At 39.0% G+C, this 17,809-nt stretch overlaps 2 protein-coding genes across 2 annotated transcripts; both read left to right on the top strand.

Annotated features, from left to right (window-relative positions):
* The first annotated feature begins 913 nt into the window (after positions 1–913).
* Positions 914–5,682, top strand: pnkd (PNKD metallo-beta-lactamase domain containing). The gene is made up of 9 exons (XM_079563111.1): positions 914–1,084; positions 1,383–1,498; positions 1,592–1,704; positions 2,618–2,676; positions 3,045–3,137; positions 3,394–3,557; positions 4,162–4,248; positions 4,355–4,470; positions 4,974–5,682. The coding sequence occupies exons 1-9, from the start codon at positions 927–929 to the stop codon at positions 5,145–5,147; spliced, it is 1,080 nt and encodes a 359-aa protein (XP_079419237.1). The 5' UTR covers positions 914–926; the 3' UTR covers positions 5,148–5,682.
* A 1,312-nt stretch (positions 5,683–6,994) lies between these two features.
* Positions 6,995–13,142, top strand: gmppaa (GDP-mannose pyrophosphorylase Aa). The gene is made up of 12 exons (XM_079563052.1): positions 6,995–7,126; positions 7,606–7,703; positions 7,786–7,889; positions 7,979–8,171; positions 8,248–8,307; positions 8,520–8,650; positions 10,086–10,220; positions 10,280–10,377; positions 10,455–10,501; positions 10,570–10,662; positions 11,763–11,931; positions 12,791–13,142. Exons 1-12 carry the CDS (start codon positions 7,087–7,089, stop codon positions 12,889–12,891), a joined length of 1,269 nt encoding a protein of 422 aa, XP_079419178.1. The 5' UTR covers positions 6,995–7,086; the 3' UTR covers positions 12,892–13,142.
* The last annotated feature ends 4,667 nt before the right edge of the window (positions 13,143–17,809 follow it).

The following is a 17,809-nucleotide window of genomic DNA, read 5'->3' as shown; positions in this document are numbered from 1 at the left end:
GTTGGGAACCACTATGTCTACGGATTACCACTGCACTTACTGGGTCGATCAGTGATGCAGTTAATATTGAGTCTACCTTTTACATCATGTTTCATTGTACAGTTCATGTATAATGACAAATAAAGAAACAAACAAATCAAAACGTATCAAACGTATTTGAAAAGTTATTTCTATTTATTTTTGCTCCTTAAAGGCACACTGCGTAAAATTTTGGGCTCAAAACATGCTCCCAATGACAAGCTCAACACAAAAAATACTATTTTTGTCGAGTGGGTGATCAAAGAATGGATTGGGATGAGGATCTAACCTATTAAAACCTGAAATTCATCTGACTTCAGTCAACATCTCCATGGAGACGAGCTGGAGACGTACCCACTCCTGGTATAGTTACAGTCATATCTTAGGAGAGGTGAGCCGCTCACCGCAAAGGTTTTGTTTGTTTGTGTATTTATGAGGTAATATTCAATGATGAAAATATCTGTCAAGTAAATGCATCTATTTCAATATTATTTATTGGGTTAAATGTTTTGCGGTGTGGCTTTAAAAACATATTCAAAACGACTTAATGTGTTTTCTGTGGTATTTAGCCACTTAACCTAACAAATAGGTTTATGGGTGGATGTTTAAGCAGAAAAGTTTGAGAATAACATAACCTATATCAATCAATGAAGTGTTTTCGTTCTATTAGAAATGTAAAAAAAAAATCTAGTTTTAAGTTTACGTTTTTTATATATAGCTTAATTATAGCTACATAATATTATCTATGTGTTGGACAAGCTGACAATTTTATTCATTCACATGTGTATTTAATCTTTACTCTTACCGGAAAGATCCTGTGAGAATCTCTTTTACATGGATAAAAGACAGACCGTCGCGCTGCCCTGTTGACGTGTCATTAATGCGTCATTACGCACGGCTCAGAGGTTATGGCGCTTCCTGAATGGTTGATAACATTCGCAGCCCCCGCATCCTTTTTTGTGCTCCTGTGTGTATTTATTCGTTTCCGTCGTAGGGTGCAAGTGATCGGGAAAACATATCTGCACAAAATAATGGCACGCACAGAAAAACCGCTCTTCCGAATTGCGTGAGTATCTATAACGTGACTTTGTTGTCATACAGTGCCTGCTTTTAGCTACATAAACATAGCGTGGGTTGGCTACGCGGATTTAGCTGGCGTCTGCACTGCGCATTAAAGGAATAGATTTCTCTTGTGTTTAGCTGCTTACACTGTGCCTTTATAATCGTCTTCTCTCAATCATACTGTTTTCTATCCACAAGACGTTATTAAAAACAAAAACCGCGTGTAATGGCCCGCCCCCTTTCTGTAGCTCTATAATCACTATACTTCAAACTGTTGCCCTATATGTGCTGTTTCTATTCAGGTACACGCTGTACACGCGGACCAGGCTGGGCTACTTGTACTACAAGAGACAAATGAGAAAAGCACGCGAACATTATCCATCTGGACATTCCTCCTCTCAGCCAATGGAGTTCAATGGTAAGCTCTACAATGGCCGTGACTGCCTATTTTGTTTCTATGAGTTTGATATGGCTGCAACACTGACTTGATATTGCTCCCATCTTTATTCAGGCATCAAAATAATTCCCATCTCAGTGCTGTCTGACAACTACAGCTATCTCATAATCGACACTGCCTCCAGTGTTGCAGTGGTAGTGGACCCCGCAGACCCCCAATCTGTTCAGGTAAGACTTGGGAACTATTACGATACAGCATGACCAGGGTACCAGTATCTTTTTAGTTTTAGAGGCTGGTTCAGCCTGAGTCCAACTGGGTAGAGCAGTAGACCGTTTGACGGAGTAGGCTTTAAACATCTAACATGAATATACACATGAGTAAATGCTTTGCTATATGTGAATCAGTTAATAGTTTACAGAAATGTCCTAATGTGTAGAATGAGCTCAGACCTATTCACCACAACTGCCTCCAAAATCCTGCACTGTCACTCAAAAAGTTGTTACTTCCAAATTGCAGTCATGCACAAGCTTAATATAGAAGGTGCCGTTACACGTATGACCTGAGGTGGCAGTAGGGGGTATATAATGGCCAACTTGCATCTAGCCCCTTTCAAGCCAAAGTATTGCAACTATGTATTACTGAGAACTTTGTTCAGAGTACAGAGCACAAGAATGCAGTTCTCTTCAATGCTCTTATGATTTCTTTCAAATGGGACACCCCAGAAGCTATTTCAGCTTATAAGTTTTGCGGATTTCCACTGGTACAGTGTATACTACCAGGGGTTGACATGAACCTTTTTGGTTTCCTACCACTGAGGCTAGGGGAAAAACTAAAGCTGAGAATATTTAAACACCCCTGGGGTGGTTGGTGGGTGTTGTCAAGCTTTGCATACTACTATCCTGAAGTGCATTTTTTTCTCATCACATCAAGTTTCCCTCTAGCAAACTGTTACAGCAAGGCAAGCACAAACACTTTTACTTTTGTTGTGCTCATTACCCTAATAGCAACGGTGCTAAACAAGTCTTATTATTATTTTCCTGCTGTGAAACTGTAGTGTTGTTCAGATCAGTGAACAGAATAACAGCCATTAAAGAGTCATTTTAATTTGAACCTTTATTCAACAACTGTGTAACTTTTCAGGCAGCACTTGAGCAAGAAGGTGTGATGCTAGAAGCGATCCTTTGCACACACAAGCACTGGTAAGTCGGCCACCTCACACAAGCCTACAGCCTTCTTTTTTCAGCCATTTATTTATGAAGTGGTTCTCAAACTCTGGGAGAGATACAACTCATGCATTGCTGTCTCTTTCTAGTGGCACTCGGAAACCAATTCAAACCAATTGATCTATACTTTTGACATTTTGACTGCCTCCAAAAATACCATCAATGCGAAAATGTGGTTACAATTACAAATTTGCCTTCTTGTTATAATTAAAAAACAAAGTAGACATTCAGGTAGCTGCTGTACTTTATGCATGTAGTACAAGTTCCTGAGGATGTTGCTCTAGCCTTACATGTAAGACCAAATTTGTCAGAAAAACAAAAACGATTACATGTTGTGTTTGCAGGGACCACAGCGGAGGAAACAAGGGATTGAAGCGGTTGCACGGCTCATGTCGTGTTTATGGCAGTGCTGTTGATAACATTCCTGGTCTCACGCAGTATGTCTCCTTTAACACTGTTAACATACCACACTCATGGTCCCTCTGTCAGCACAAGACTTCACACCACATTATCTAAATTATCATGCCCCTCGCTGTGGACAAGCTGTGACCGACAGACATGCCACAGACTGCTCATTTTATTCTGAATTATATTAAGTCAAAATCAAATTCATTAGTCTTGGTGACACATGTGGGAAGTGTTTGCTAACTTCTTCTGCAGAAATTAATATGTATTTTCTTTATTTTCATCCAGTCCTCTCTCACATAAGGACACTGTGGAAGTCGGCCGATTGCGCTTTAAGGCCCTCTTCACACCTGGACACACCGTGGGTCACATGATCTACCTCCTAGATGGCAGAGCTGTTGGAGCACCCTGCAGTCTCTTCTCTGGCGACCTGGTGTTTCTGTCTGGATGCGGTAAATTACCAGAGTAAATCCATGAAATAATTGGATGTTAAGATTTCTTTAAGCCTAAAGCAAATTGATTCTCACACCCTTCTAAACTGGTAGGTCGGAACCTTTTGCTGTGGGCCGCGAGCCTTTCTCTGGCAACATTATTTCAATATTTGTCTAAAATGTATTTGTCTAAAAGTGGTTTCCTTCACAGGGTTATTTATTGGTTGAAGGAAGAATAATGTATTGTACATTCAGTTTAACAGTAAAGTGTTTTATGGCTTGAAATAAATACTTCATTATTAATTTGGGTCACAGCTATCCCATTGTGAAAGTGGGTCCCAAAGCCATACCGACTGAGCACTAGACACCTGGAACTGGTTTAGGCTTGTTGGTCCGGTTACGCCTCTCATTTACACCAGTTACTTTACAATTATTATGGTTATGGTATTGCCTTTGTAGATTAATTTTGACTGTATTGGCTTGGCTGGCCAGGTTTGGTTTCATCTTTCAGAACCAGTTTTGAAATAGAAATGTGTTATATAATGTGTTGTATAATAAATTTGCCTTAGCCTTGCGAAATGAGAAGCTTGACAACCGCTATATTTATTTTCTTTTGTGTTTTCAGGGCGAATGTTTGAGGGCAATGCCACCACGATGCTTTCGTCCCTGGACACAGTTGGATCTTTAAGTGACGATACCCTCTTATGGCCTGGTGTGACATTTTTTGGTTCAGTGTTACTTTTCCGCGGCTTTGATGTCATAAAAGTCACTTTGTTTTAGCTATTGTTTTTATTCTGTACTGTTTGCCCTCCCCTCAGGCCATGAGTATGCTGAGGACAACCTCCTGTTCGCTGCCGAGGTGGAGCCGCAGAACATTGCCAGGGAAAACAAGTATGAGTGGGTGCTGCTGCAGAGAGGGCAGAAGCTGTGCACGGTAAGAATAGACAACACTCGCTGTCTTTGCTTGGGCCTGTTTGACATGCCACGGCTGGAAGTTTCCTGTTATCCTTCTGTATGTGAGGCTTAACACCCGACCAACTGTCTACTGGCTCTTCACTATCAGGGGTCCACTGGCTCTTTTTATAACTTGCTGTGTAATGTAAAATATTGTCTGCAGCGGATTGAGAGATAACAGAAGAGAGAAATGCTCATTCAAATATTCATCAAGAGAAACTACTCAAATTAAATATGTATAGAATGTAATCTTTATCTATTTCTTACAACTTAAACTGATTTTACACATCATCATGATTTGCTATTATTTGTTTTGTCTCTTCAGAACGTTTAGGCTTTTGTCAAGAATAACTTGCCTCGATCAGTATTGTAGTTGCTTACTCATAAATTTGATATTGAAAATTATTTCCATGCAATTAAAAATTCTCAAACAAAGAACGGGTGTAATCTCTAGATAATACTGTACCTTCTTTCTTTGTCTAGAGTCCTTCCACGATCGGAGAGGAGAAAGAGTACAACCCTTTCCTCAGGAGCCACTCCGCCGAACTCCATCGGGCTTTGGGGCTACAGCAGCAGCAGGACGAAGACTGGACCCTGTTCAGAGCTAGAGTCCTGGAGGAACTCCGAAAACGCAAAGACCTCTACAATCGAAGATAGTCCAAAGATCATGACCCGCACAATGCTGGGTACTTGACATCGAAAGGGCAAAAAGAGTCCACGCACAAAAACATACAATTCTAATAAGGACGTTTTGTCACTACTGAATTTACCCTTAGGGCTTGTGACCTTACTGCAGCCAACCACTAGAGGGAGATAAAGATCATTCAGTTTTCTTTACAGCAGCTCTTTCATCTCAATCTTCCTCATAATGTAGTGACCAACTTTATATTTTGCTTCCTGAATTTATAGTTGATGCTGTCACCTTGACTTGGACATCATTTTAGTTTAATGTGAGTTGTATCAGTGCCACTGTCCACTGGTAGCACTGCAGGTTTTGTTTTTATTTTTCATCTTGTGAAGGTTGCATTCACGTGACATCATAACATTCTAAAGAGAACCCATGGTTGAAGTGTCCTTTATTACTGTTGAACTGCACTTGCTTTGACCTGGCTTATGGGTTGTATCAAAATTGTAGTTTCAGAAATGAACTACTGGTAATGTGAAATCAAGTAATATGAAATATTTAATTTAATTTTGTTTTAATTGTTGTCAGTTGAATAGGCCACAAGAAGATTATGTGTAGGTTTTTTGTATAACAAGCTCCTACCCAGCATCTGAAATTATGACGTGAACGCAGCCTATAGGGAACTGTTGTACTCTTTTGAACGGTTTATTGTTTACAAAAGTGCTTGATATAGACAATGGATTCTATTTTTCAAAATTGGTACATAACGTTTAGCGGTACAAGAGTTCGCAAAAATTTGGTAGACAATCTGGTATTTCTTGTAACATTTTCTTGTTCCTTTTTCCATGCTTCCTGTGCCATCGACACTACAGTACAATTATTAAGGTTCTGGTACTTTTTGTATTTGCGCATAAATGCTTACAATTTTTGCAGGATTTAAAATGACTGACTTTGAGGATAATTGAAGGGATTCTTTAACGATCATGCTGAAATGAAGTCCTTGTTTTGAATAGAATATAAGATGAATATAACATAATAAGAAAACGTGTATTTTTTAGTCAAATCAAAATATATTTAAGTGTATGTCGATAAATTGTGCATATTTGTGTACTGTGTTTTGTAAGTATGACATTGATGTGAAACAATTGAGGTACACAAATTTGGCATATCCGAGCACATTCATAGGATGTGCTTTGCGTGTCTCTTAAAGGGTTTGACAGTTTTTGGAGGGATGATGCGAACTTTTTGAGAACGATGTGGAGGTATTTCCGATGGTATGGTTGCTCCTGCTGAAAGTGCATCATGTACCAAAGCACCTTGTCCCCTGGTGATTGTTGACTAAAATACGAAACTGAAAGATGCTCATGATTTGCATCTCATTTGCATATGTTTGAGTTACAGTTGCTGCCACTCGGGGAACCGTCTCACTTCAGGTTATGTTTTAATGAGAGAATTTGAAAGTGAACCCCTCCACTAGAGCTGCATGTTTGTGGTATTCTTCATAAACATTTTTAAAACAGACTGCTGATTTATTTTCACCCAATTTTGTGCCTCCTCTCAAACATGCCAGTGTCACCTACTTTACCATGTGAAATCAGCTATAAAAATGTGAAGAAGACAAAAATGTGTCATTATTTATGTCACATGCATGATTACATTTTTACACACAGCACCTTTCAAGGGCAATTAACTATAATATATTTAATAAGAAAAGGAAAATTAAGAAAAAGTTGTGGCTAATAAATTCACAAACGTTTGTTCAAAATGTAAATGTGCAGTATTTTGTTGTAAAGAGGTATTTTAGTATCGACAGACCAGATTGACAAGTGGATCCGATCCGTGTTCCGTCCTGATTCCGCACCTTATTTTCGCGTTAACCTACTGCGTCATACGTCTGACGTACGTGCACACCCGGAAGTTTTCATCAGCGGAGCAGCTTCAGGCTGAGCTGTCACTAAACTCTTCTTCAAGATGCTGAAAGCAGTAATCTTAATTGGGGGTCCACAAAAAGGCAAGATTCCCGTTCATGTTCACTTTTCTTGTAATGTTTAAAATGAAAATGAATGGAGGGCGAGCAACATGTTAATGTTACGGGCACCCTCTTATCACTGACGTGGCAGATTATCAGTCAGCTGGCCAACAAACAAACAAAATGTGCTTGGGTTTAAGATTAGCCTGGAAGCTATTGCCGATATTTCAAATGATGGGTGTTCATAAAAATGACTGCGTGACGGTGGGCCTATTCTGTTGAACGTTCTTTGAAATGTTAGCTATTACACACTACTGTTCATGTGTAATGGGGATGAATGCAATATGATCGAACTGCTCCTGTCCTGTACATGTCTTGGATAATACCTAGTGTTATTAGGCCTACTTAAGATTGTACCATGACAAATGCGGACTTAATGGCTGCATATTTATAGTGGACTATTCTATTCTCATCTAAAATCTTTATTATTATTTTTGTATTAATTTGTTTCCATCTTACAGGCACCAGGTTCAGGCCCCTGTCATTTGAAGTGCCCAAACCTCTGTTTCCTGTTGCTGGTGTTCCCATGTTGCAACATCACATTGAAGCATGTGCTAAAGTTCGTACTTTTCCAAAGTTATTTTCTCTGTACTTTGCAAGTTTCTCAGCTGGTTCTCATTTTGAGTTGTATTATCCCTCAGGTACCAAATATGAAGGAAATTTTGCTTATCGGCTTCTTCCAACCTAATGAAGAGCTAACCAGATTTCTCGTCAATGCACAGCAGCAATTTAAAATTTCAATCAGGTAAGTTATTTTGGTCTTGCAATACAAGAAAATACAATTTGTTGCATTGAGGCATTTAATAATGGCGTCTTTGTTTCTTTTCGCTGCAGGTATCTACAGGAGTATTCAGCCCTGGGCACTGGTGGGGGCATTTATCACTTCAGAGATCAGATTGTCTCGGGCAGTCCGGAGGCTTTCTTTGTTCTTAACGCTGATGTCTGTTCAGCGTTTCCTCTCACTGAAATGCTCAAATTTCAAAAAGAGCACGGAGAGCCAAACAGCTTTGTTATCCTCGGCACAACAGTAAGATTTTGCACTTTTAACTAAGATATGTGCTATGATTCTATGATTCTTTTCAATTGATTTTATTCTTCATCAGGCGAACAGAAAGCAGTCTCTGAATTATGGCTGCATTGTTGCAAATGAAGAAACAAATGAGGTAACACTACTTTTGTTATCAATGTTCAGTGTATTTACAACCTGTTTCTACAACTTACTTACTTACTGAACGGCAATATAAAGGATCGGATGATTTCCACAAACATTTAACACCATCAGATTGAATTAATATTACAATTTTCAGTTATTATATTTTATTAAATACTTTGAACTGATGGTGAAATGTTGCCCTTTTCCATTTTTTTTTTTCAGGTTCAGCACTACGTTGAAAAGCCCAGTACTTTTGTGAGCGACGTTATCAACTGTGGGATCTACCTTTTCCATCCGGACATCTTTCAACACATCGGGGCAGTTTTTCAGAAGAATCAGCAGGACATGTTGTTGTGAGTTGAGTTTCTATTTGGCCTCAAAGCATGCAGTTCATCATTTGCTCCGTCACTTTTGTTTTCTTCATTTCCCCTCTTCCTTCTCCATTCCTCCATGATTTCTCTTCCTACGTCAGATATCCGTACGACGGGTAAGTCGGTTGGTGCAGGTTGCACGGTGTGTTCATAGCACTGTTTGGTGTGAGCCCTTGGTTTAGGCTTGTGAATAGAAAATGCCTCCTGTGCTGTGCGCTAGCTCTGTTTCTCTCCAAAAGCTTTGTTTGCTGGCTAAGATGTAGCTGCTTTTTATTGCATCTTATTCTGCATACATTTAAATCGTTTGCATTTTTGATGAGCTTGTGTGCATAGCATGATAGATTGAATTTTGGATTAGACAGGCAAACCATGGCAACTGTTTTACTTTGTGTATCACTCGACAAACAAATTAGATTAAAACAAAATCTATACAGTAATCTAAATGGTGAAAACTACGTAATTTCCAGAAAATTCATATTGAAATTGTTTACTCTCTGCTTTGTTGTTTCTGCACATCAAGTTTAGCTATTGCTGTATTGCGGTGTTTGCAACATCCACCTTTTCCTCTGAACAATACACTGGAGACATCGTTCCAAATATGCCAAATTTCACATTGTAGTCTTAGCTTAGCCCAGTCCTCATTGTTACTTTATGCTGCACAATAAAAGTAGTTTTCTTGCCTTGTCCCGTTAGCCTTGTTAATTTTGAAGTAGCTGTGAGCAGCCATTGAGAATATAAATGTCCTCCTTTTCAATAATGAATAATATTACATTCGCATGCATGATACATTCCTGTCCATGGACACTCTATTAAAGTCAAGAGGTTAATGTTTTTGTGCATATTAAATACAATTTCAGTCAACCAAGGTCTTGTTACAAAAGGTCACTCAACTGTGTTTTGTCCACCCGGTCTCTCTCATCTCACTTCTGCAAGGTCTGCACTGAATCTGCACTTTTCCCCCAGCACATCATAGATACTTGTTCGAAACTATATACGCCTAATTCTACAAGGTCTCACGGGGACTACTTTGCCTTAAAGCATCTTTCCTGCTTTTTAGTAAAACTTCGATTATGGGTGCTGCAACCTGTTTAATATTGATGAAATGAATATTTTAAGAGACTGTTTCATCTCAGGGCTCTCACAATACACCCATCAGAGACTTGAAGCAATTAATATGGAGCATGTAGACTCCTTTGCAAAGTTTTGGACAGGAGGTAATCAGCTTCGATATCAAGTCAGCACTGACCACATCAAAGTTGTCTTGCTTTTTAACTCGGTGCATCTGTTTATACTGCAGGCTAAACTCGGGGCCCAGAAATCATGCTAGTTTTGAACCAAACTTTAAAACTTGAAGGATTTTTAGATGGCATCCCCCCATATCCCCCCATGCTCATATTTGAATGCTTGCCATTTGCAGAGAGGAACCGAACAATGGATGGCACAGGGCGGAGCACATTCGACTGGAGCAGGACATTTTCACAGCTCTGGCGGGACAAGGCAAACTCTACGTCCACAAGACCCTCAGCTTCTGGAGCCAAATTAAATCTGCAGGGTGAGTGTCTGGAATTACGATCCGGAAGTTGGCACCAGTGTAACACTGTATCTCTTCAGATCAGCCATATACGCAAGTCGACTTTACCTCAATCAGTATCACACGAGCCACCCAGAACGACTGGCCACGAATAAAGAAGGAAGTCCTAAAATAAGTGGTAAAGTTTACTGCCTTCTAGCATTGTCTTGTCTCATAAATATATATGAATAAAAATTAATTTGTACTCTTTTATAGGAAATGTTTACATTCATCCAACAGCCAATATTGACCCCACAGCAATGGTAAGAAAGTTTAATGTCATATTTGAGAAAATCCATAGTTTTGATCATTTTGTGCCTTTTCGGTGCAGTTGGGCCCTAATGTATCTATCGGCATGGGAGTGACCATCGGTGCCGGGGTCAGAGTACGGGAATCCATCATTCTTCATAATGCCACTCTACAAGTAAGCGTTTTTCCCCAAGCTGCAACTTTTAAAGTGTAGCTCTCTTCTGGCAAGTACAGATTTTGGATTTAATCTATATTCTGTACAAATGTATCTACTTCCTCACTGTGACATGTCATTGTTTTATTGGTATTCAACAATGACATTTTTGTGTTCATCTTTAATTTTCCCGTGAATATTGTTCCCCTTGTTCTTACAGAGATGTCATTTCCAATGATTTGTGGCGGCTTTAATTTAATCTCATGTCTCCAGTGATGAGTCGGAGCCTCTGAAATTAGTTTAGATTCATCTGGATTATCGATTGCGCTGTTTTGCTCACAAGAACAATCTGTTATTATTTACTTAAAGCTGCATTATGGAACTTTTGATGTGGGGAAAAAACCTTGTAGTTAGCATGGCACCTTTACTTTCCATCACAGTGGCCTCTATGATGCTCCAGGATCAATTGCTTTTAGAGTTTCTGGTAGGTTTTCACTAATGAGGGACCCTCTCACCAGAAGACCTACAAAACAATTGATCCTGGAGAGATGTAGAGGCCACCCTGATGGAAATTAAAGGCGCCATGCTAACCACCCATTCTGTCATTGGGTCACAAAATAGTCAGCTACGCATAAATATCAAGGTTGTTCACATAAGAAGTTACATAATGCACCTTTAATACTAGTTCTATGTAGATTTTGTAATACAATATTGTAATTTATTCTAGTGCTCAACATACTTTACTGTAGATATGCACATTGTAAAGAAAATTATATTTTTCCAGAAAAAAAAAAAATCCATACCACAGTTGATTTGTATTATTGTGTCATTGCAGGCCTAGATCGGGAGTGCAATAGGGTCCTTACAACATAATTTTTATACATTTGCCCTCTCAATTTTAATTTTTAATTAGTCATAAATTTGGTTAATTAAGTAGCAATCCAGCTCAACAAGCAATTATAAAGATTTACTTCTCATCTAACTTTTGTCCAGATATTACCTTGGCATCATCACTAAACAAGACCTCGTTTTCACATGCATATCACGTTGTGTTGCTTTCATTTTAATATCATTGAAACATGGCCGATGATCTTTCCCTGATGACGTTTCTTCTCCTTCAGGATCACTGCTGTGTTTTGAACAGCATTGTGGGATGGGAAAGCACCATCGGCAAATGGGCCAGAGTGGAGGGAACCCCCAGTGACCCCAACCCCAACGACCCCTATGCAAAGATCGACAGCGAAACACTGTTCAGGGAAGGAAAACTCACCCCCTCAATTACCATTCTCGGTAAGATCTCTCTGACCTTGGTGAACTTCCTCGAAAAGCTCAGACAAACAATCAAATATTTAGTACACACAGAAGTGAATTTGTATTCCACATGCAAAAAGATTAAACACATTTTTACCTTTATGCAGCTGTACCGTTGTGCAAGAGCCTCACAGCAGAAATTGAGATTATTCCAATAAATCCAATATTTTACTGGACTTTCTGGTAAAATAATATCAGGTGGAACTGAGCAATTTGACATAGAAAATATAAAATGTTTTTTCTCTTATTGACTCACCTGAATCCTCAATTCAATAGATTTTTTTTAAATATTCAAAACAAATAAATATGGCTTTTATTTTGGTTCAGCCTAAACCAATGCTTTCCACTCTTGCACCATTTAACACAAACCTGTTTCTTTTTCATTTAAACTCCAAACAATGAGCTGTGACAGGATTAATAAAATAATAACAACTACTACCGCCATAACTGAGATTGACTACAACTAAATTGATTGCTCAGCCCTAAGTTTATTGAAGAAATGTATTTTATTATTTTAAAAAAAATGTATGAAGGTTTTGTAGCTCACTGGAAACAGCATTTACTCTTCAACTACATCATTTAGATTCTCTATACTATAATATATTCATAACCCTTCGTTGTTCATGGCATAAGACCTTTCTTTGCATTGTGCATTCTCCTGATGACTTTATTATTAATGATCTGTTTTGCCATGGAAGACAATTTATTTACATTATCTGCAAAAATAATGAAAACCTATATCGCACATTCATGAAGAGGCGGCTGCCTTGACAAGCGTAATATATTATGTGTGCTGTAGGGAGCAGGCACTGACTCCAGCCCCGCTTTATCTCCGCAGGTTGTAATGTGAGCATCCCCTCTGAGGTCATTATACTCAACTCCATCGTCCTCCCACACAAAGACCTGAACCGCAGCTTCAAAAACCAAATCATCCTCTAGTATGGCTTCCCAAGACTGTTTCTGATGAAGGACGCACGCTGATACTGCCTCTGAGTTACTGTATATTGAATGTCGAAATATAAGAAGATATGGGACATTCATGAGAAGTTAGAACAATTTTTTATATCTATTGGGCCACCAGCCTTTATGCATAATTATTTGAGTTTGGGTTTGAGAAAATATTAATATGACTGACCTTGAGATTCATACTATTCAAGCCTAACATTAGGACAACACACACATCAGAATCAAAACAAACTTTAAATGTGCACTGCCTGGCCTTGCAGTGGATATTCGAAACCAGATTAAACGTCCCTTTTGACAGTTATTCCAACGGAGGAGCCGCAGTTTTGGAGATGTTTTTGTGATTTGTTTAGCCATTTTGTCTACTATTTGATCCTTGAGGTAGACTGATGGAAACGTGGCTTCCAATCTGCGCCAACAACAGCCTCTTCAACAATCACCATTCTTTCACTGAAACACTACATTTATCGGCAAGATGATGGGTGAAGTGACATGCCCAAGCATTCAAAGGCAGAATGCATGAGTAGTAGCTGGGATTTAACCAAATAGGACAATCTAAGGCACTGTCACTCCCAGATTAATATATAACGTATTTTCCGGACTACAAGTCACAATTTTTGTCATAGTTTGGCTGGGTATGCGACTTATACTCAGGTGCGACTTATATAGAAAAATATATAGTTTCACATGTTTGTTTTTTTCACACTGACAGCCGCTCGAGGCCGCTCTAGGCTAGGTATCTGCTACTCGAGCAGTAGAAGGAGAGTTTGTCGTGAGCGAGAAACTTGTGAGGGACTTGGGAAAAGCGGAGATTACTTTTACTGCAATGAAGAAAACAAAAATAGCTAATCTCGGGCTGAAAGCTAGATGGCCACAGCTAGAGGAACGTGTTTGGTGCCCGGAGAGGCTTGTCAATGGTGCAGTTACGCCTCCATGCCCAGGTAGTTGCCAAGGCTGATGCGACTTATGTGTTTTTTTTTTTCTCCAGAGCGATTTATAGTACGGAAAAAATGGTACTTTATTGTTTCTATTGGAGAATTTGTCCCCTGCATCTGCCATCTGGGGACACATTTCCACATCTTGAACTAAAGGTTCATGCCGGAGTTCACAGGGGAGCAATAATAATAAGCAAACTGTAATCTGTGCTGTTGCCTTTTATCAGTGGTAATGTCATGCCTGATCAGTGGACATTGTATTTTTTATTACATTTACCATACAGTTGTAGTACTTACTAATATATTTTGTTGAATGTACTGTGAAGCACAACTAATTTATTAATGCTGGCCACTGTTTCCCAAGGACGTCTTGATTATGAACGTTGCCATTAAAACAATAATTAAGGGAATACAAAAAAAAAAACACTTTCCTAGATGGACTTTGTTGAGTTGTTAGTGCTGATTATTAGTGTGGCCTTTGATTAAGCTTTTGTTATTGCACGGCTCTTCTATGACTTTGAAAAAGGCGCTTGATTGCAACGTATGCAAACGGGAGCTCTGCAAGGAGCCCCCAATACTTTTACCATTACAACAGCACACAGAAAGTCTTTTTCTTTCGCAATCATCGGTGGGTGTGTTTTTAATTTTGTCTCTCAGTGCATTAACATTTACTTATTAAGCCCTCAAGCGCTCCTGATCACTTCAGCGCGTTTGCTCCAATTACTGCCGGCGCAAGTGTCTATTAAGAGTGATGTAAATTGTGATACCAGAGTACAGCATAATATATTTTAATCAAGCCTCTTCACAATCTGTCCTTCACGCAATGTTAGCAAAACAACTTAATGAACTCTTCTTTTGACAACTAGGATCTAGTTTTTTTGTTGAAGTAGTATTGCTTTTCATTGCCGATTTGGAAGCCTTAGCACTTGAAATCCTCTTTAAATTCTCTTGTGTTCTGTCTGTGTTTACCATTTGAATTAATTGAGTCTGTCTTATAGATATATAATACATAAACCGTAACCTAGATGTGGTTTCCAAAACAACAACAACAAAAATCCCGTTTTTAGACTCGGATAGCGCACAGTGGGGGTATAAGCTCCCTCCAGCATTTCATTCAGTCTCCTGTGGCTATTGTTTATGTTCAATGTACAAAAGACAATTTGTCATTTTACAATTTTAGCTCCATTTTTCATGTTTTATGCATCATTTTGTTCAGGCTAGATTTAAATTTGATCATAACAGACATTGCAAAAAGTCTTGAGAGATAATTCTCGGGAGGAAAAAAACAGGCATTTATCATTTCAACGCACATGTACAGTGCAAGCCGGTCTCCGTCTGTAACCCCAGTGCATACATATCGAAATTGAGCAGAGATGTATGAACGTATCACCACAAAAATGGCTTAGACCTGTAATGCACTTTACAACTTTGACAAGATTCTCAGTGCTACACTGAAGTCATCATTTTTTTCACTTTGGTGGTATGGATGAAGCCTTCTGTCCCGGGGTAGACTGACTGAAGTTAAGATTCAGATTCTTTTTCAGTGCCATCAACCCCATTCACTTTGGATAAGTTTGGTGAAGTGTCTTGCCTAAGAACGCTTAGTCTGCACCAGCGTCCGACCTTCCAATTAGCCTGAACCGCTCAACCACCTGAGCCACTAATGTTTTGCAATTTTATAGCAAACGTGCTCAAAATCCTTCTTTTGTGCAAACTTTCTGTGTAACTTTTCACGTCAAAGTTGTTTGATAATTTTAAGCCACTCGGGGGTTGAATATGAATCTAGGTTGAGACAATTTGCTAGAGCTCATGTCTTCATATTGTTTTCTGATGAATAAAGGTACAAAGTCAACTTTTTATATATCTTTTCAATGTTTTTTATGTGTTTATTTGTTTCTCAAATGACTTCTGAGCCTTTATTGAACCAACCAGAGTAAACAAACATTTATATTAGGTTCCTGTGAGGAGCGCTTTTGTGTACCAGCTCGTATAATGTCCATTGGTGTTCTCCCCAGACGCTTCTTGATTTGTTGAGTTTACACCAAGCACTGGGTCCAGTCCTGTGTAAACAGGGCATGAGGAAAGCCAGAGCTGGTCTATTAGCCTTCAGGAGGTCCCCTGTGACTGTGTGCATCGCAGCCCAGCCATCTCTGATGAGGCACATCCTACTGTTATGAGCTGAGCAGAGGGCGCTGAGCCGGAGCACTTCAGGCACAAGATGGAAATAAAGACACCAAATGGTTTGTAAATTTTCACATTCAAGTCAATTTACAGCAGTCACAGGGGAAGTTTTTCCATTCAAATGCTGTGGGATTCTTGTCTACAATCTAGTTTCAGTGCAGACAAAACTTCTTCGGCATTTGCCTTTCTAAAAGCATGAAAAGTATGGAATTTGAACTTCTGAATACTGGTTCTTATTGTAAAGACATTACTCATGCAAGCCTATATTGCCACGGCAGCATAGTTTAAATTCTGTGTAGGCTTTAGAAGTAGGCTTATTTATTTATAAAACATTTGCAGCTTCAATAAGCACCATGTTATATTTATAAATTCAAATTACACTGCATGTGCTATATCAGGGATCTCCAATCAAGGCAAGGTAAGTTAGAGCACAATTCATACAAGAGGTATAAAACTGTAACTCTTCCGTCTTTTCCTAGTAGCTACCCAGAAGCTTTCTACATTTCAACGTCACAAGAAAAATTCAATCTCAGTCAAATGGAAGTGATATTGTGACCTATTCTTTCTAGCTAATGAGCTAAAAACATTTGAGACCTACAAAATGACTTCTTTTAAAACACTGAAGAGGTACCAAGAGTCCCCTCCAAGAGTCCCCCCCCCCTGCTGCACATTGGAGGCCGCACAAGAGGCACTACAGGAAACAAAAAGGGACAAACGAGGAGGTATCCGGGCAAATATATGGATTATAAATATATGGATTATATTTGTCTCTTCCCAGAAGATGGTGGAAGACTGTTTTTATATTCACTGAGTACTGGCTCTACTGCAAGGCAGAGTTTCACAGGTGACCCTCTGGGGAAGAATAGCATCAAAGCCAGGGGAGAAGGACTAAGTTGAGCAATTGTACAATGACAAATAAAGCACTTACTTACTTACTCCTTGCAATATGGTTGTTGGATCACCAAATATCGCAATAGCAATCATTTGTTTATTGTGTAGCCCTCATGACAATTGTTATAGCTTTTTCAGGACTAGCATCCTCGGCATATTAAGGTAAAATAACTGCAGCTGATTTGCATTGACAAAGACAGATTTTGAGTATTTTGCCCGCAGCTATAGACCTTGTGCTGTATTTGTGGAGACAGTGGGCTGAGGTCCAGGCTGGTTCCACCTGAGAGGAGCCCCATTGTGAGCTTGGCCTTGATGCAACGCTACAGTGAAAAGATGATGCTGAACAGACGCCTAAAGCACTGACAAATGAGCTGTCAAACTCAAAGTGGTATCTCGCACTGCTGCAATTCAAAAGCATAGTAAAAAATAGCACTCAGCTGTCATGCATTACCGCTGAATGCTTATGTTTTTGCTAAACTGTGCACTAAAACATCACAGGTCATCTCTTCCCACTATACCTTGAGTGTTTTTTTCTTTGTTTTTTTCAAGCCAGAGTTTGTATTTTCCCTTTGAAACATCAAAATTGTTTTGGCTGTTTTATTATTGTACCAATTTGACAGCCAATTTGACTGACGAGACTGAATTAAAGTTCCTTTTTTGTCAATCACAATCATTTAGATGAATTAGGCAACAAAGTTTGTTTGTTTTGTTTACTACAAACATATATTTCAATCAAGTGGGTGCAAAATGGCAATCATACCATAAAAACAGAATTGACAGCCAAGTTTGTCAATAGAATTTGCCTCTTGAAAAACAAAAAAAGGAACTTTTCTTATTCAAAACCATGAGTGTTTTGGATGGTAGTTTTGTTTATAGACTAATCTTCT

The sequence above is a fragment of the Gobius niger genome, assembly GCF_951799975.1.
Source record: "Gobius niger genome assembly, chromosome: 9".
NCBI classification, from domain to species: domain Eukaryota; kingdom Metazoa; phylum Chordata; class Actinopteri; order Gobiiformes; family Gobiidae; genus Gobius; species Gobius niger.
This window is presented reverse-complemented; position numbering and strand designations above follow the sequence as displayed.